Consider the following 20,000-nt stretch of genomic DNA (forward strand, 5'->3'; position numbering starts at 1 on the left):
CCCTTTTCTGAGATTTTCTTATTTGTTTCTTACTCCAGATCTTTACCATCAGCTCTTAGAAAGCCTTATAGGTACTACAGAGTACCTGACTCTGGCAAATTTCTCTTTAAGAATCGCACTGTGGATCCAGAGACCATTTCCCAGGGACCTAACGGTATTAGGGCTACTACAGCCGAAAATCCTACCCCTTTGGACATATGGGGCAAGAAGGTATATAACTTCTGCAACTCTTTCCATCAGGGCTTAAATTGCCAGTTTCACATGTTGAAGTACCAGCAGCATATTATGGAACTAATTAAACAAAAAATGTTGTTGCTTCCAGATTTTGCAGAAAATAAAGGCTTACAAGAGTTGATACATTCTGCAAACCAAGTCAGTAAACATAATTTGCAGTGTGGTTTTGATGCCTTAGAAGCATCTTGCAGGGCTGCTGTCACTGGGTCTGTACTGAGAAGGCATGCCTGGCTGAAGGAACAAATCTTGCCAGACCATGTCAAAGCAAAATTACTAGATGCTACATTAAACCAGGAGCATTTGTTTGGTATAAAAGCAGATGAGGTTCTTAAAAAGATGGAGGAAAAAGCTAAATCTATGCAAACTGTTAAATATTTCTTACAGGTACAGCCACCTAGATTCAGTAGGCATTGGCCTTCAAAGAAATTGTCCTTTCCAATCCCCTACCAGATCTTCTCAGCCCAAACGCAGTGGCAGCAGACCACCAAGTCTACAGTCTCAGGGGACACAGAGATCTAAACAATGGAGTGCTCCCTCCTCAAAAACAGGGAGTGGTAAGCCACCCCTTAAGGAAAACATTCATAATGACTTGTCTATCATTCTTCCCAGCCATGCCAATGTAGTTGCACCCCTAGGAGGAAAACTCGCCCTGCATGCAAAAAAAAAATGGATGTCCATTACCCAGGGCCGATGGATCCTAAACATTGTATCCCAGGAGTACCGATTCTACTTCCACTCACTGCCAACTCCAAGTGGTTTGCCAGACCTTCCTCCAAACCAGTGGGCAGAGGCTCAAACGCAAGTACTTTCCCTTCTCGGTGTCAGGGCTATTCATCCTGTTCCAATAGAGCAGAGAGGACAGGGTTTCTACTCCAGACTGTTCCTGGTGCCCTGAAAGCAGGGCTCTTAGCACCCTATCCTGGACCTGTCCATTCGCAACACCTTCCTGGTGGTCCCAAAATTCATAATGCTTACACTACAACAGCTGCTTCCTGTGCTAACCAAGGACACCTGGCTAGTCACCCTAGACCTAAAAGAAGCTTATTTGCACATCCCCATAAGGGAATCTTGCAGGAAATATCTATGTTTCAGGGCAGGCTCTGTGCACTATCAGTTCTCTGCACTTCCCTTTGGCTTATCTGCTGCGCCCAGGGTATTCACAAATTGCATGCCTCTAGCCATTGCATACTGCAGGCAGAGAAAAATTCAAATTTATCCATACTTGGACGATTGCCTGATTCAGGCAGGCAGTCAGGAATTGCTACTTCAGCACCCCTGGCATTTGTAAAGAGACTTCTAACTTCTCTGGGTACACCATCAACGCAAAGAAATCATATCAGGTGCCCAGTCAAAAATTGTATTCCTGGGAACAAGCTTGAACACGACTTCCCAGATGGCATTCCTTACTCCAGAAAAGCAGGTTTATTTGACCAAATACTTCAAACTAATGGCCACCAGAACCCAGCTATCTGCAAGAAAAATACTGCAAGCCTTAGGGTTCATAACCTGATGCATTCTACTAATTTTATGTGCAAGACTGCGTATGAGGAAACGTCAGTGGTACTTAAAAAGTCTCTAACAATTATTCCTATTATTCTTTGTCAAAGGGTAGAGTTCCTTTGGTGGGCAGAGGCTTGCAACCACAACAAGGGACTCCCTTTCACTCAACCCCTCGCCACCCCAACCCTGACAACAGACGCATTAGACTGTGCATGGGAGGCTCATATGGCTGGCAAATGCATTCAAGGCAAATGGAGCCTAGGACAAATTCACCTACATATCAATCAAAAAGAAATGTTAGCTGTACAGAATGCTCTGACAGCCTTCATATACCTTATCCTTCCAGGACAACTCTTGATAAAGACAGACAACACCACAGTTATGTGGTACATAAACAAGCAGGGGGGAACTCATTCCTTCCCACTCTGCAGGTTAGCCATGGCCCTGTGGAATACAGCCTTGAGCAACCAAGTGCACCTGCAAGCTCAATTCCTGTCAGGCAAACAAAATTCACTGGCAGAAGACTTGAGCAGAAGCCTACTGGACCCACACGAGTGGAAACTGGAACCCAACTCATTCAAACTTCTAACCCACAGGTGGGGAGACACCAGAGGTGGGCCTCTTTGCCTCCCCCCAAAACCATCAATTGAGCAAATTTTGCACCAGAAATCCCCCCCAGCCAAGCATGGAAAGTGGATGCCCTATACTTTACATGGAAAAACCTCTCAGTTTATGCCTTTTTTTCCTCTGCCCCTCCTCTCAAAAGTACTACTCAAGATCCAACAGGACAAACCAAGGACAATCCTTATTGCACCGGACTGGCCTCACCAGCACTGGTACCCACTCCTATGCAGTCTGGCAGCAGTGCCACCCTGGCACCTACATCAGACCCCCTCCCTGCTGTCCCAGCAGGAGGGACAGATTTTGCATCCTCGGCTGCAAACCCTGAAGCTTGCAGCCTGACTTATTCCCTGAATACACCACCAGCAACTCTCAGCAAACAGGTGCTGGACGTTATCCTTGAGGCCAGAAGGCCTAGTACTAGGAAATCCTGTTCAGAAAAATGGAAAAGATACTGTTCTTCGAGCCAGTCTCAAGGAAAGGAACCCTGAGGAGGGCTCCCACCTCTGCCTGGGACCTTAATTTTGTACTAGAGAAGCTCACACTTCCCCCTTTTGAGCCTGCTACTACAGCACAGTTAAAATTCCTCTCTTGGAAAACAGCCTTACTTCTAGCCATCACTTTCAGCAAGAAGAGTGTCTGAGTTACAGGCACTAATGGCTGTAGAACCCTTCATTATTCTCCATGCTGATAGTTTCTCTCAGGACTAACCCATCTTTTATGCCCAAGGTGGTATCCAATGTGGCTCTGAATCAGTCCATCCATTTACCAACCTTTTTACCCTAATCCTCAGAATAAAGGGGAAATGATCCTGCACTTTTTGGATGTACACAGACAACTCAGGTTCTACCTTGACAGGACTAAGCCTTTCAGAAAATCTGACCAGCTGCTAGTCAGCTTTTCTACAGGGGCAGAGGGCAAGGCCATTTCAAAACAAACCATTTACAAATGGATAGCCCACTGCATCCATTTCTGCTACAAACACCATGGAAAACCTACCCCACAGGGGATCGGAACTCATTCCACTAGGGCTATCTCAACCACTACAGCATTTCTCAGGGGAGTCTCTACCAGGGACATCCTGGAAGCTGCAACCTGAGTTCTGTACACACCATCACCAAGCATTACCACTTACCTGTTTTTTGTAAATCTAGACCTGGATTTGCCACAGCAGTCTTACAAGGCCTGCTATCCAGCCCTACTATTACTTGACTGCCTCCACCCTTCCTCAGCTTTGGGAATCAACCCAAGTGTGATGACTGCAACAGTGAAACATGAAGAACATAGTACAGTTGTGTACACTCACCATAAATGTAGATGTTAGAGAGTATTCACTGTTGCAGTCCTGGTTACCCTCCCCCCAGCCCCCTGACTCTTCTATGCTTTCTACCTATCCTCATTTTGGCCATATCTTTTATGGCTATGGTATTTACTTTTTACTGGAGGTGTTCCACACCATGTAATTGCTTCCTATTCTGGGGACTCCTGACATCTAGGGCAAGAAAAACTGATGTAATGGCGTCAGCTGCACATTTTTTACCCCTGATGTTCTGACATCATGGAAGAGGCGACAGCATCCGACACAGAAATCCCAAGACTCTGGTATTCGGGCCAACTGAGGGCTCCCTGCAGGCAGGTAACCCAAGTGTGATGACTGCAACAGTGAATACCCTCGAACATTAACATTTATGTTAAGTGTACACAACTGTACTTTCATTCCTAGCTTCCAGTCAGTTCCTGTTGAAAAACTTCTCGGCTCTTCGAACAGCTTCCCAAAACCTCCCCCTGAGGAGGTTCACTGCAAGAGAACGTGCAAGAGGAGGCAAATACATTCCCATTTGGAATCTGTCCCTGAAGATACTGATTTGAAGGAAGGGGAAGGATCCTTCCAGATTACCACCTGACTGCCTCATTTGGAGACATTTTAGAGATCCTTAAGCAGATATGGTTGGTCCACTGAAAATCCTTCTGTGGAGTCAGTATTTCTAGAGGCTTTTGGTACTGGCCAGCTGATGAGCATATCAACCTAGTCTCCTGCCGGGCATGGAAGGAGACAGGTTTTTAGGCCTGCCAAAGAATAAACCCCACTGGAGCAAATGAATCCCTGCTAATGCAATTGTTGTGACAGCAGTCACCAATAAGGAGCTAGCACAACAGAACTCGCCTGTCCACCCCCTAGAAGAGAGTCTAAGGTGATGAACAGATTTGGAAAGTATGTATTTGCTTTGGTGACCTTTGCTGTGAAGTCTCTGAAGTACTTGTCCCACAAGGCTATGGAGAGATTTGACCAAAGAACTCTCTCTGAGTCCCTGTCTGCAGAAGATTTCAAAAGGTCATCTCAGCTGTCTCTCTCTCTCTTATTGGCAGTGCGTCCATGAGATTAATATCTCATGCAGCAGAAGGTGCCTGGCAGGTGGCCAGTTCAGTCATTGCTATAAGGAGACTTGCCTGAATGCTGCTGTACAACTTTGCGGAGTCTTTCAAGTCTTTCATCAGTGCTCCCTTTGATGGAACATCCTTGTTTGGCCTTTCTGTAAAAGAATTGCTTATACGCAGTGAACAAGAAGGAAAGACCCTGTCTTCCGTAGGATTCTACCGCTTAATAGTCTTTTTCAAGGAATCTGAGATGGGAAGAACATGTGGTTCTGAAAATCCCAGGGACTTTCTAGGACTCTCACAGAATACCACTCCTTCAGAGGAGGAGGAGGAGAGAGTTTGAATGGAAGACTCAATCCCTGTGGCGGAGTAGGCGTGCAAAAGCAGGGTTCCTGAGATTCCTTTCTGGATAGACCCTTTCAGCACTCCTGAAGTACTTGATTTGCTCATCTCTGGAGGCAATTGTGAGACATTGGTCCTTGCACTCAGAAGCCTGGGCTGCTCTAACAAAAAATACTTGGATGCTAAAAGTAGCATCCAGAGGTTACTTCATACCTTTTTTCCAGAATCCAGCTTCCAAAAGAAAGAAGCTTCCCGACATTCCACCTAGTCGGAGAGAAGCTGCAGCACAAGAAATTCAACAGTTGTTGGTCATCCAACAGGCCCACCAGGCCAAATTGGATTCAGAACTAAGAATGTTCTTCGTCTCACATTGCTGCAGTCATAACCTGTGGGTAGTCCGCTGTCCTCGGTCGGCCCGAATACCAAAGAGCTAGGCTGGCATCGGTCATTGTCGCCCAGAGCTGGCGTCAGTACGTAGTAGTACTTAAGCGCATGACCGACGCCATATCCCCAGTCTTTCTTGCCGCGTGGTCCGAAGCAGAAGCAGCGTTTGCAAGTGCCGTTCGGCGTTCTGAAATTTTCATTTATCGAGTTTCAGACCGAAGACCAAGTTGGGTTAAGTACCCCGTTGGGGAAATTTTTGTCTTTTCTTGCCTCAGTTATCCGGATGTCAGAAAAAGTTAATAATTGCATTTCTTGTGGGAAACAGATACCTCATAGGGATTATCATTCTTTATGTATTCCTTGCTTGGGGCCAGAGCACGACGTGGTCGGGTGTCGCTTTTGTGCTAGATTTAATAAGCGCACCATTAAACGAAGGTTAGACTGTGCTAGGCTTGTTTTCTGTAAACGGTGTAACTATAACATGCCGTCGGATCCTCCGACGCCCGCTACCGCTAAAAAGCGTAAAGATAAATCTTTGAGGTCTAAACCGGATGAGTCGTCCGTTGCAGACGCCGGTTCTTCGGAGCCTCCGGTTGAATCTGTGGATCCTGCCGAGGGTTCGGCTGAATCCCAGGGGGAACCTTTACTTTTGCAGGAGTTGGCCTCTCAGGAGTTAGGCCCGGCTGAGGGTGCTTCTCGGGTATCTGTAGTTCCATCTTTGCAAAAGGTTATTAGGCCTTCTACTTCAGTGGCTAAAGGCCATGCTAAGGCCAAATCTTGTCTTGTTGGCCCTGGTCATAGTTCTGGCTCTCCAGCCCCTGTTCCTAAAAAGCATATGTTGAAAATGGCAGAGGACTTGATTACTTTGATCAGGGGTTCTATGCCCCCCCCCCCAGAGAAGAGGCCTAGGGTGGAGCCAGATTTAGAGGGAATGGATCATTCCTCAGACTACTCTGATTCCTCAGCTGAAGAAATTCAGGATTTCACTTCCTATTCAGATTCGGATGCAGAGGACTCCTGTCCTTCTGCTTCGCCTCCAGAGGATTTTTCTTTTTCTGAGACTTTACATTCCATGAGGGAACATTTCAAGTGGGAAGGTCAGGATTTTTCAGATTCTCGGAAAAGGCTTAGGGAATTTTTGTTTCTGCCACAACATAGGCCCTTGGCTATTCCTCCTGTCTTAGATGTTGTTCAGGATGTTTTTTCTGAATCTTCCCTTAATCCTGATTCTTTGCCTCCGGCCCCTGTTAAGCCAGACAGATATTACAGAGTTCCAGAAGCACATAAGTATTTGTACAAGAGTCCTAGAGCTGATCCGGAAACTATTATTCAAGGTCCAAAGGGTGTTAGGCTTCTGTGGCTAAGAATCCAGTTCCTTTGGATAAAGATTCTAGAGCGTTAGATAGGTGAGGGAAAAAAGTGTACACCTCCTCTACGTTAGCTATGAGGGCTTTGAATTGCCAATTTCATATGCTGAAGTATCAGAACTTTTTGTTAGGCCAATTGAAATCTAAGGTGGATGCTTTATCTGAGGGTATAGAGTGTAAGGAGCTCCAGGAGTTGGTTCATGCATCAGATCAAGTTGGCAAACATTCTTTGCAGTGTGGTTTTGTTGCTCTTCAGGCTTCATCCAGGGTGGCTGCTACAGGTTCAGTTATTCGTAGACATGCCTGGCTTAAGGATCAAAATTTGTCAGAGCATGTTAAGGCTCGGATTTTGGATGCTCCTCTTCAATCTGAAGTACTTTTTGGTCCTCCTGTGGAATCAGTTTTGAAAAAGATGGAAGATAAGGCTAAGTCTATGCAGGCGGTCAAGGATTTTATGCAGGTGCAGCCCCCTAAGTTTAGTAGGAATTGGCCTGCTAGAGGATGGTCTTATCCTTCTTCGGATTCTCAGTCTAAGGGCAGGTCTGGACGTGGTAGAGGCAGGGCTCACGCTCAGGGTTCTTTCAGACCTAGGACTTGGAGTTCTCCTGCACAGTCTTCTGGTGAGGGCAGGGGTCAGCCCTTTCGTAAACAGACCCAATGACCTGTATCTTCCGCTGCCAGACTCTTCTTTACTGGCAGCTCCTCTAGGAGGAAAGTTGGGACTTTTCAAACAAAACTGGCATTTGGTCACCCAGGACAAATGGGTGTTGGATATAATAAATCAAGGTTACAAGTTTTATTTTCACACTTTTCCTCCTTTCAAAGGCATGCCGGATGTGCCTCCTCAGCAAAGGCTGGAGGTTCAGGAGCAAATTTCTTTGCTTTTGCAGATGGGGGCAATTCAGGTGGTCCCTCCGTCAGAAGTAGGCCTAGGATTTTATTCCCGTCTATTCCTAGTGCCAAAGAAAGGAAACACTTGGAGGCCAATTCTGGATTTGTCCATTCTCAATACCTGCCTAGACATTCCAAAGTTCAGGATGTTAACATTACAACAACTTCTGCCTATGCTAGGCAAAGATCACTGGATGGTAACCCTGGATCTCAGAGGCCTATCTTCACATCCCTATCAGGCCCAGCTGCAGGAGATTCCTGAGATTTCGGGCTGGTACTTCTCATGATCAGTTCTCTGCATTGCCCTTTGGTTTATCTACTGCGCCCAGGGTATTCACAAAAGTTCTGGCTCCTGTAATTGCTTTCTTCAGACAGAGAGGAATACAAATTTATCCTTATCTGGACGATTGCCTGATTCTTGCTCAAAACAAAGACAAGTTACTACAACATCTCCAGTATGTAATGGCAGTTTTAAGGTGCCTAGGGTATTCTGTGAACGAAATAAAGTCCAGTCTAGTGCCCTCTCAGGACATGTGCTTTCTGGGTGTGAGACTGAATACAGCTTCTCAGATGGCATTTCTGACCCCGGACAAACAAAGAACTCTTTATCTATACTTCCAGCAGTTATCAGTAATGTCCAGGCTGACTGCAAGGACAGTCCTTCAAGCCTTGGGGTTCATGGCATCTTGCATTGTAGCACTTCCCAATGCCAAACTGCATATGAGGAAGCTACAATGGTATCTCAAAAGTGTGTGGACTCAACACTGCCACGGTTTGGACACTGCCATTTGGATTATACCTTGCATCCAGAAGGAATTCTTGTGGTGGGCTCAGGAATGTCACCTAAACAGGGGACTCTCTGTGACCCGACCAGAGGCGAGTCAGATCCTAACGACGGATGCCTCGGACTTGGCTTGGGGAGCACACTTCAATGGGAAATGGATACAAGACATGTGGCCTCCCAAACTACTACATTTGCATATCAACATGAAAGAGATGTTAGCAGTCCAATTTGCCTTGATGGCCTTCAAGGACCTACTTCAGCTGGGACAGGTGTTGATTCAAACAGACAACACAACAGTCATGTGGTACATCAACAAGCAGGGGGGAACCCATTCCTACCCTCTTTCCAGACAAGCAATGATATTGTGGGAGACTGCTCTGAGTTTTCACATCAATCTTCAAGCACGGTTTCTGCCAGGAGCACAGAACTCCCTAGCAGATGTATTGAGCAGACAAATTGTGGATCCCACGAGTGGAAACTGGACCCTCAGGTTTTCAAACAGTTGACCGTGGCTTGGGGAGCTCCAGACATAGATCTGTTCGCTTCTCCACTGAATTTCCAACTGCCAACATTTTGCACAAAGATGTTCCACTCAAATGCTTGGAAAGTGGATGCTCTATCTTTCAGTTGGAACAACCTTCACGTTTATGCTTTCCCCCCTCTGCCTCTTCTTCCCAAGGTACTCTTGAAAGTCAGGCGGGACAAGCCTTGCATGATTCTAATAGCACCAGATTGGCCACGTCAGCATTGGTATCCTCTGCTGAGGAGTTTAATTCAGGAGCCTCCTTGGCCTTTGCCACAGATTCCTCATTTGTTATCCCAGTCAAACAATCATTTTCTCAATGTCCAGGTGCAGTCCCTGCATCTAACAGCCTGGCGTATTCTGTAATGGAGCCGGTGGGGTCTCAGCTTCCTCAACAGGTTTTAGATGTCATTTTGGAAGCCAGGCGGCCTAGTACCCGCAAAGTTTATGCTGATAAATGGAGGAGATTTTTTCTTTGGAGCACAGCAAAGGGCTTTGATGTTTCAGTACCTAATTTGAGTTTTGCACTACAGTATCTTACTGAATTACTGGACAAGGGTTTGTCATTCTCTTCTGTGAAGGTTCATGCTGCAGCCATTTCTGCTCACTATGATTGTGACCCTCCTTTATTTTCTCACCCTTTGTTCAAACAATTTCTTAGAGGGGCAAAAATATAAGACCCCCACGTAGAGCTCCTACTCCTTCCTGGGATCTCAATTTTGTGTTGGAGAAGCTTACTTTACCTCCTTTTGAACCTGCAGCTACGTCTGAATTGAAGTTTTTGTCTTGGAAGACTGCTTTTTTGTTGGCCATTACTTCTGCTAGGAGGGTATCTGAATTGCAGGCACTCATGGCAGTTGAACCCTTTCTGATATTCCATAAGGATAGAGTTTCTTTGCGCACTAACCCTACTTTTATGCCTAAAGTGATTTCTAATGTGGCCTTGAACCAGTCTATTCATTTGCCTACTTTTTATGCTGATCCCCAAAATAAGGGGGAAAAAGTCTTGCATTCTTTGGATATCCACAGGCAGCTACGTTATTATTTGAGCAGAACTAAAGAGTTCAGACAGACTCAACAGTTATTTGTTTCCTTTGCTTTAGGTTCACAAGGGAAAGCTGTTTCAAAGCAGACTATTTCTAAGTGGATTGGTCAATGTATTGCTTTTTGTTATTCTCATCATGGGAAGAATGTTCCTGCTGGAATCAGACCTCATTCTACTAGGGCTACTGCCACGTCTACTGCTTTTTTGTGGGGGGTAGCTACTAAGGATATTTTGGAGGCAGCTGCTTGGAGTTCAGTACACACTTTTACTAAGCATTACCATCTCGCTCTTTATTCCAAGTCCAGGGCTGGGTTTGCCACTGCAGTTTTACAGGGCATGTTAGCAGCTCCTAATGCTATTTAGTTTGCCAGCCTCCCTTTTCCTTTGCTTTGGGATTCTAACCGCAGGTTATGACTGCAGCAATGTGAGACGAAGAACATAGTACAGTTTTGTACCTACCATAAATGTAGATGTTAGAGGATCTACATTGCTGCAGTCCTATTATCCCTCCCTCCTTCCCCTCTATAGTTTGTGGTTGCTGTGTTTCTTTTTGGGATACTCTTTATTTCCACACTGGTGGTTGTTGGGCGTTTACTATTTGGGCTCTGGCCTTTCTTTTTTAGGCCTTCTGACATCTGGGGCAAGAAAGACTGAGGATATGGCGTCGGTCATGCGCTTAAGTACTACTACGTACTGACGTCAGCTCTGGGCGACAATGACCGACGCCAGCCTAGCTCTTTGGTATTCGGGCCGACCGAGGACAGCGGACTACCCACAGGTTATGACTGCAGCAATGTAGATCCTCGAACATCTACATTTATGGTAGGTACAAAACTGTACTTTTTTTAGTGCCAAAATAGACAGGGGACCGAAGACCAGATTTAGATCTAAGCAAATTAAACTTATTTTGTGAAGAAATTCAAGTTCCAAATGGTCATTGTTCAGTCCATTCAGCTCCTACACAAGGACAGTTGGATGTGCTCTGTAGATCTTCAGGATGTGTACTACCACATCAAAATAGACAGGTGCTTCCAGAGACACTTGTGCTTTTGGTTGGGAGCTAGTCACTACTAGTTCAGAACCCTGCCCTTTGGATTCACCATAGGCCCCCAGAGTGTTTACCAAGTATATGGCATTGGTAGCAGTTCATCTGAGGCTACAAGGATTGAGTGTTTCCATATCTAAAAGCCTGGCTTCTGACCACCCCAACCATGCATCTCTTAGAGCAGTCCAGGGATTTGTCAGTCACTAGGCACAACATTCAACCTTGCCGAATCAAAACTGACACCAGTAAATAGCCTGGAGTTTATTGGTGCCCAATGTAAACACAACCCGGACTGATTGCTTGCTTTGTTTGCTTCCTTATCTTCTCACCGTGTATGTACACTTTGGATCTCAGGTTCATCAGATTCTGTCATCTTACTGCTCCTCCTGAAAGACTAGACTAATGCTTTAGCTTTCCATGGCAGCGGCCATAGTTTTAGTTCCCTTAGCACGCTATTTTATGAATGTCCTTCAGTGTACTCTAGCTGCTCAGTGGCTCAGTGGTCTTTTCTTCGACAGCCCCTGTTGTTTCCAGTCAAATTTATTCAAGCATGTAAACGCCACATAGATCTAGTCGGACAACATTTATCTATGTAGGCTTTTTGTTTTTCCTCCTCTGTTGGCTACAGTTACCACGGACATCTCCCAGTTGGGGTGGGGGATATTTCTTGGGAAGGAAGGTCCAAGGCACATGGTCCTCCAAAGAGACCAGTTTGCATGTCAATGCCCTGGAAAGAGAGGAGTTCTAACATTGCCGGCATTCCAAGATGCTCTCCCTCTAGAGATCATAGCAATTCATATCGTCATGTCTGTGGTCTGGTATGTCAACAAACAAGGGGAAATGAATCCTACTCCCTTTGCTGAGAAGCTATGAAGGTGTGGCAGTGGGTGATCCCCTCCAGCTGCTTTCTTGTAGCAACACACATTCTGGGGAAAACCATCGTAATAGCGGACTAACTCAGCAGGTTCATTCTGATGCCTCATGAGTGGTCTCTGTTAGTGGCAGAGAAAATATTTTGCCGTTGGGGCCATCTGTGTTGTGATCTGTTTGCATGACAACAACAAATGTCGCAGGTACTTTGCCCTGATCTCCACTCAGTGGAAGTCACCAAGAGATGCTCTAGTCCATGTTTGTCTTCCAGTCTCTTGTATGCCTATTTCCCAGTACGTCTGATTCCAAAATTCTTACAAAAAGCTAGCCTGTTGAGCTCAGTCGTAGTCATTGCCCCTTTTTTGGCCTTGACAGGTGTGGTTTCCCTTCCTTTGGTCTCATTTTCATTATTCTTCCTGGATACTGGACCCAAGTCCAGATCTTCTTTCATATCCTTCAGGGATGAATCCTCCCAGTCTTCAAGCCCTCAGGCTGACTGCATGGTTTCTCCAGTTCCATTAATGTCCAGACAGCCCAGGCTTTCTTCTCCAGTACAGGCCATATTGTTATCCTTGCAGAAGGACTCCAAAAGGATTTAAAACAGTAAATGGAAAAAGTTTTCTTTTTTGGGCTCTGAAAAATATCGACCCTTTTACTGCCCCTCTCTCTGCTATGCTAAATTTTTTAGCTTCTCTCTTTAAAGAAGGTGCTAGTTTTTCCACGATCATAGTACAGTTGGCAGCCATATCAAATTTTCATTCAGGAGACAAAAAGTATGATTTGGCTGCTTCCAAATTATGTAAAAGTATTTTTAAAAGGTACCTTCTTTCTTAGACCTCCAGTAAAAGATCCATGACCACCCTGGGATCTAACACTGATACTGCAATTTTTTATTTATTTTTTTAAACAAGAAGCATCTTTATTACATTATCACAAATGACATAGGTAATCCTACATTTATATAAATGAAAACAAACCATATTTGGAATTGTAGTTGCAAACATTATACATCACTGTTGATACTGCAAGTTTTGACTCAAAAACCCTTTGAACCTTCGGCAAGAACTGCATTAAGTATCTGTCTTGGAATATGGCCTTTTTAGTGGCTGTTTATGCTAAAGGTATTTCTGAACTCCAGGCTCTTTCATCTAATATCCTTTACATTGTTCATAAAGACAGGGTTGTCTTGTGAACCAACCCTTCTTTCTTAACCATAGTGGCTTCTGAGTTTAATACTAATGAAACCAATCATTTACCAATATTCTTTCCAAATTTTTCAAACAAAGGAGAATACATTCTTCATTTTCTAGATGTGCATTGACAGTTGCGTTTCTGTTTACACAGAACAAAGGAATTCAAAAAAGACAAAACTGTTGTCTCCATTTTACCAAGTTGGCTGGTTTCTCTAGTCTTTAATGCCACATTGGCCAAATGGGTAAACTACTGCATTTTCTGGATTTATTCGCAACAGCACCTTTTTCTACAACAAACACCTAAAGCCCATTCTAGTATAGCCATGGCCACTTCATCTGCTTTTTGGTCGAGAACGTTTGTTGATCTTTGTGCAGCAGCCATGTGGTCCAGTGCTCATACCTTTTACTCATTACAAACTGTACCTGATTTCCAGAAGCAGAGCTGCCTTTGGTTCAGCATTTCTCTGGAATATCCTTCCATGAGGGCCACCCAAGATTCACATAGCTAGGGACTCCTTCCCATTTATTGAGGGAAGAATAAAAAGGACAATATTGGATTTTAAAGTTAAACAACACAAATAAGTAGTTATGATGAGTACCTATTTTTATTTTTCCTCATCCCTCACCCCCTTTCTTCTGCCTGCCTGTCATCTCTTGGAGTGTCCTGATGGACCTTGGGAACCTGTAGTTCCAAGTTTGAACTCTGCTTTAATATCTGTTTTTTCCTGTTTTCATTATTTAATAAATACTTTGAAGACAAACTCAATATGGGGTATTAGGGATGGATTAGGGCATTATGGGTAGAGGGAGGAGCTCTGGAGTTGGATCCGTAGTCTGTAGTGTGCATCAGAGTTTGATCGGATCCATAACGCAGTCGTTGGGGAAGAATGAAAGTGGGCAACACAGATATGTCGTTATGATGAGTGCATAATTTTAAAATACATTTGTCATGTGGCTACCCATAACATGATCATTTTGTCGCAGAGTGTCTACTCTAATTTGCTTTGCATAGTGGTATATCTTCAATATTTTGTGCTGCACTACAGTATTGGAAAGCTTTTACCCCCATTGGTATTTTAGAAAAACAATATGTCCTTTGCCCTTACCCCTCCTTTATACTAAGATTGGTACTGAAGCAGATCTTAACCAGTGCATCAATTTATAATTTTTCCAACTTATTCAAAATTCTGGGGAGTATGTGTTGCATTGAGAGGATGTGCTGCATCAAATGAGGTGTATCAAATCAACTTGCAGAGTAAGTCGTGTTTGTTCTCTTTTCAAACGGAAATTAATTTAAAGGATTTTCAAATTACCTCTTGTTAAGAGGTTTTATTTTTTTTTTTTCAAAATTGTTTTCAACAATTCATATATGTTTACCAGAGATTAAACTATGTCGTTAGCCTTTAAGAAACTCTTGATATTTGTGCAACAGCTACCCAGTCTCTTCATACTCTTGCAAAACTCTGCAAGCTAGCTATTAAGTCAAAATAAGGTCTTGTGTATGAGCTACTGTTATGTAGGGTATCTTGTGAGGGAAACTGGCTTTGGACTGCATTGTAACTTTAACTTTCACCAGGTATTATTTTTTTTTTTTTTAGTTAGCATTGCTTTATTTAAGTCCTTGCAATAATGTTAAATCATGGAAGAGCAAGTAATTCCTTTGTAACATACCCCCTCCACCACCCTCCTCACTCAGCAAAGAAGATTCTGTCTTATTTTTCGATTTCACATGGCTAACTCTGTATGTGGAAAAGCTAGAAACCGGTGCATTATAGGATGAAGAAGATTCTTGGCAGACTGGGAAATTTTATCTGTCAAGTGGTCCTGATGTTTCTGGCCTTTGCTTTTATTCAGAAAGGTCATGCTTTTCCAGATTTAACTTTATTGTAACTGCATAACTTCCTTGTATTTTCTTTTAAATTTTTGTAAAGGGTTCTTTTGACCATGTTAATGCTTGTAGTGCTGTCTGTAAAACTTTGCCTTGTGTTTTGGCCTACGGTATTAAGTTCTTTGTTGGGAAGTTCTAGTAGACTTTCCTGCTAATAATATGCATATAGGATTGATTTTCAGTTGTATACAAGAATAGCTGTTTGCCTGGTGCAGATTCCTTTCTTTTTGAGAAATTTGAGTGACCTCGTGCATTGGCAGGGCACATTGTCCCCTGAATATGAAAGGTGAAATGAAAAATGGACTGATTTTAAAGGTAGCAGGTGGGGGGCATATCCCACTCCTACACTCACAGAGGAGTACTTCTCATATCAAGTGATAGGTTGAGTACACAAGTCAGTATGCTGACTCGTGAGTTTAACTGTCACAAGCATGTGACGTTCAGAAGCAGTTGGGCTAACTTGCAGGTTGTGCTTTTGCTGTTAAATGTTTGGGAAATTCCTTTAAAAAGCGCTAGTGTATTTTTGTTTTTTCCTTTTTTTAATCATTGTTCTTATAGTGGCTACAGCTGTACGTCAGATTCATAGCAAGTTGATAAATGTTGCAGGTTGTCTGTCAACTGTTTGCTAATTTAGTCATCTGTTCTTGCAATTCTAAAAAAGCTGTTTCCTTAATCTTAATCCTACTTATTAATGCTTCAGTTTTGTTTTCTTTCTGTTTTAGAATGGAATTCAAGTTAACAAACCTTCCTTATCTGCAGTACGGCAAAGGAGTGATTTCACATTAATGGCTAAGTATGTACCACAAAAGTTAACATTTAAGTGTTTTTGCAGTTATCAAAGCATGATGTAGGTTATTTAAGGAATGTGGTTTTACAATCTTGTTTCAAGCAGGTGACTATAAAGTTGTAAGTGTCCCCAGAACGTGAAAACTGTTAACACTAAACTTCTGTTATTCAATAACCATTGTACTAGAATGGTAACTATTGTATAAATAACACATTTCAGGGCCAGATATGTCTTCATGAAATCATAAGAGTACTGATTTAGAAAACTGCTCATTTTCTGAAAGTACAATTCTTGCCTTTGCTAGGTGGTCTAAAGCATCATTGTGTAGCTAAAATAAGAAAATTGATTATTTTTAAAAGTAGCAAGTTTCATAGTAGATATCCAAGTGTAGCAGCAGTCATCTTGTAAACAAGCAGATGTGCATGTAAAGTAGTACATTTATTGTAACTAAAAGAAATAGTTTAATAATGTCACTGACTGATGTGAGTGTCATGTAAGGTTGACAGATTTTCGGCTGGCCAGGTAGGGACTAAAAAAAAAAAGGTCTTTCACTATAAGTGAAGACTTAAAAAATAAATAAATAAATTAATAATAATAAAAAAAAAAGGTCTTCCACGTCTTTAATGCGGAACATTAGAGTTCCACATTAAACAGAAGTAGCTCTGTGTGTTTGTTTTATTGGATTGGCCCTGGCCAATCAAAAAAAATAAATAAACACAGAGCTACTTCTGTTTAATGCAAAACATCGCAGCTCTGCATTAGACAGAAGTAGCTCTGTTTTGCGATGTTTTGATTGGCCCGTATACCGGTATACGGGCCAATAAAAAATCGCTAAACGTGGAGCTACTTTTATTTAATGCGGAACATCGCAATTCCGCATTAAACAGAAGTAGCTCTGTTTTGCGATGTTTTGATTGGCCCATATACCGACATACGGGCCAGTCAAAAATCGCTAAACACGGAGCTTCTTGTGTTTAATGCGGAACTTCCACATTAAACACAAGAAGCTTCGTGTTTAGCGATTTTTTTTGATTGGCCCGTATGCCGGTATAGGGCCAATCAAAAAAAAAAAAAAACAAAAAAAAACAAAGCGGAGGCTGCCCGGGATTTAAACCGGAAGTGCAGGACTCTGGATCAGGCTGCTGATCTCGGGACAGTCCCGCCCAAATAGGGACGTCTGGCAACCCTGTGTAGACCAGACCCTTGAAGTTGCTGGGTCTTTTTGCTTTATCTTGTGTATGTCTTTTTCTGCTTTTTCTGACAGTACATTGATCTGTTCATTTCATATCATAAGTTTAGAGGTATTTTTGTTTAATCAGTAGCATTTAGTAGTTAAGACAAGTTGCTGCTGGGATATTAAACAGATTCACTTTAGACAAGACACTTGTTTAGTTTGGTATATGTGTTTCAGAAATGAGAGCTGTAGCTGGCATAGTAGTGGGGTGTTCTTTGAATTGATTGCTCAGATTGGCTAGAGATGGGCTTACCTTTCTTGGTCAAGAAAGAAAGAACTTGATGGCTGAGGTAAGAGCCAGTTCTTTTCTTTAGGGTGTTTGTGTATGGGGTATAGTCCTTTTGAGTAATCATGGCACAAGTGAACCATTTGCTCATGTCAGCATCCAGAAGGGCTTCTCGGCACAGGCAGTACCCTTTATTCCCTTCCTTCCTGGCCTAATATGTCATAATGTGTTGTAAATCCACCAATCTGTCTGTGAAAAGTACTTTGTGTAGCTAGGTTGAAATTGCTTTCTACCTCTTCAGTGATGAACAGTGGTGATATTTGTCATTTCCTGAATTCTGGCTTTCCCTGGAATGGAATTGTAGCAGCAGTTGTTAGACAAAAGTGAGCTTGATAAAATGTAAAAATCTGTGGGTGGAGGGATGGAGTCAATATAATTTATTTTCGTTCTCCACCCTCCCATCCCACTGCAGCTGACTGTTGGCTGCCAACATCTCCTCACATCATTCACTGATTTTTATCAGACTCACCCTGGCCTTCACTGGGCTCGGCCCAACCTGTAGTCTTAGCTGGTGAACAGTTTGAGGATGCTGGTGCCGCATCATATGCTGCTGGGAAGTGTGCTACAACCCCCACTGTTGTGTGGCAGTCTTGCAAAGTTCTGCAGTTGCCTTTGGGGAGTGCTTTCTACCCATGTGCAACATATGGTCAAGATTTGCAGTACCTGCTTTTGGGAGGTGCTTGTGCATTTCTGTCCCATATTCAAGACATTGACTAGGTGGTATACTAAACGCAGAGTGGAGCTCACCAGGCTCTTCATGCCACTATTGGAAAGAGCCTAGACAGCCTTCTTTTCCCCACAAATGGATAAGGTGATTTTTGGCTGCTCATTCCTATCCTCTTGCACTGTCTCTCTGCTGTGCCACTAGTGGACCACTGGTCATCTTTAGCCCAGTCAGGAATTTATCCATGTGTATGTCATGGGGATGCATTTTCTTTCCCCCTTTTTGAGCCAGTTTAACAGTTTTGATCACATTATTATTCAAAATATGTAGTTAATGCCACTTGTTGATATTGCCCCACTGTCATCAGTGAGTGGGAATGGATAAAGCAATGAAAAGGCACATATTGGATGAACCCGAATGCGAGTCCAGTTGCACCAGGTTAAATTATTTCACACAATTAAGTGGGTATCAGGAGAAGTTTTTAATCTGAAGTGGCTGTGGTTTACTTTCAAGTAAGTAATCTGGACTTAACTATTGAATCACTGAGTTTTACTGTCTCTGCACTGTAATCCAAGTAGCATCCCATGCAGTCTTTGAACTGGAAAAGGATTGTGTATTCACATCAGCAGAATTGGTGGTTTGCCACATTCCAAATTCTTACAGTGATTTTTGGCATATGAAATTGTGTGTGCATATGTGTAGTGTGTGTGTGTGTGTGTGTGAGAGAGAGAGAGGCCAGTGATGCAATGGATAATGCATCTGACTGTCTATCAGAAGAGTGTAGGTTTGACCCTTGCCTCACTCAGTTGACAGATTTTGGAGGAAGGGTTGGCATAATGGTTAAGGCCTTTACCTCCCAGGAAAAAGGTGCTGGGTTTTATTCCGGTTCAATAACTGCTCTGATTCTTATTTGCTCAAAGATTTGACATTAAGGTGATTGTCATTTCCCAGAGACAGGCAGTGAAAGTGTGGTAAAAAATAGAAACTGGACTGCTCACCAGGTAGCCAGTATAGCTGACTAAGCAGTTCATGTTCTGTCAGTGTTGTGTTTTTTTTTTTTTTTTTTTCCCACATTTCCATTGTAGTGGACAGCATTATGTGATTGGTTTCTCATTGGCAAAGAGTTTGACTTTGCATTGCTTCAAGGCGGTTAAGTGGGCTGTGAATTGGTTGTGACCACTGTGGTATGGAGCATCCCAGTCATCTTTTAAAAACATTTAACGTGAAGACATGCTTTTAATGTTAAGTATCCAACCTCATTTTTTTGGACTCTGTGGTAGGAAACTGCTTGTAAGCTTTGAGTTCTGTTGCATTAGGCAAGACAAACTTATTTAGGCAGCGCATTATTTCAGGACCATTTTTTAGCTCTTTGCCAAGATTTGTTCCTTTCATCACCCCCCCCCCAACAAAAAAAAAACAAACTCTTGAGTTTACTATTTATTTTTCTGTTTTTTTTTTTGCTTATAGACGAATTGGTAAAGATCTGAGCAACACATTCGCCAAACTGGAAAAGCTGACAATACGTGAGTATAGAATTATGATATACAGATGTCTTTCTTTTCATAGTTAAGTACTCTTAGTATCCGATAAGAAGCTTGAGGCTTTTGGAGTGTTAAACTTATGCATCATAAAAGTATTTGTATACAAAATTGGTGAAGATTAACATCTGTACTAGAATTCAAAAGTTTAATGACTTTGTATTTGTGTGTGTGTGTGTGTGTGTGTGTGTGTGTGTGTGTGTGTGTGTGTACGTGCGTGCATTTTATGGGTAATGCGAATGTTAACATTGTTTCATGTGAAACCTTTACTCTGGTTAGCATTTACCCATTGCTTATGACAAAAGACTATCCTAAAAGTTGAAATCAGCATGCCGAATCCTTGACTAAAGGTTTTCCCCTCAAAAAGATGAATTGAAAGTGCTTAGCAATGAAATACATTTCCTCCATTCAGCAGTACTTCAGGGAGT

At 42.9% G+C, this 20,000-nt stretch overlaps 1 protein-coding gene across 2 annotated transcripts in view; it reads left to right on the forward strand.

Annotated features, from left to right (window-relative positions):
• STX5 (syntaxin 5) overlaps positions 1-20,000 on the forward strand; it is a 699,464-nt gene that overhangs the window by 188,799 nt on the left and 490,665 nt on the right. For both annotated transcript variants that reach the window (XM_044075745.1, XM_044075746.1), the window contains exons 3-4: positions 15,786-15,856; positions 19,502-19,557. In XM_044075745.1, the coding sequence (XP_043931680.1) occupies positions 15,786-15,856; positions 19,502-19,557 (127 nt within the window). The remainder of the gene's footprint in view (positions 1-15,785; positions 15,857-19,501; positions 19,558-20,000) is intronic.

This window comes from Protopterus annectens, chromosome 6.part1 (genome assembly GCF_019279795.1).
Source record: "Protopterus annectens isolate FY-2018-M chromosome 6.part1, PAN1.0, whole genome shotgun sequence".
Taxonomy (NCBI): domain Eukaryota; kingdom Metazoa; phylum Chordata; order Ceratodontiformes; family Protopteridae; genus Protopterus; species Protopterus annectens.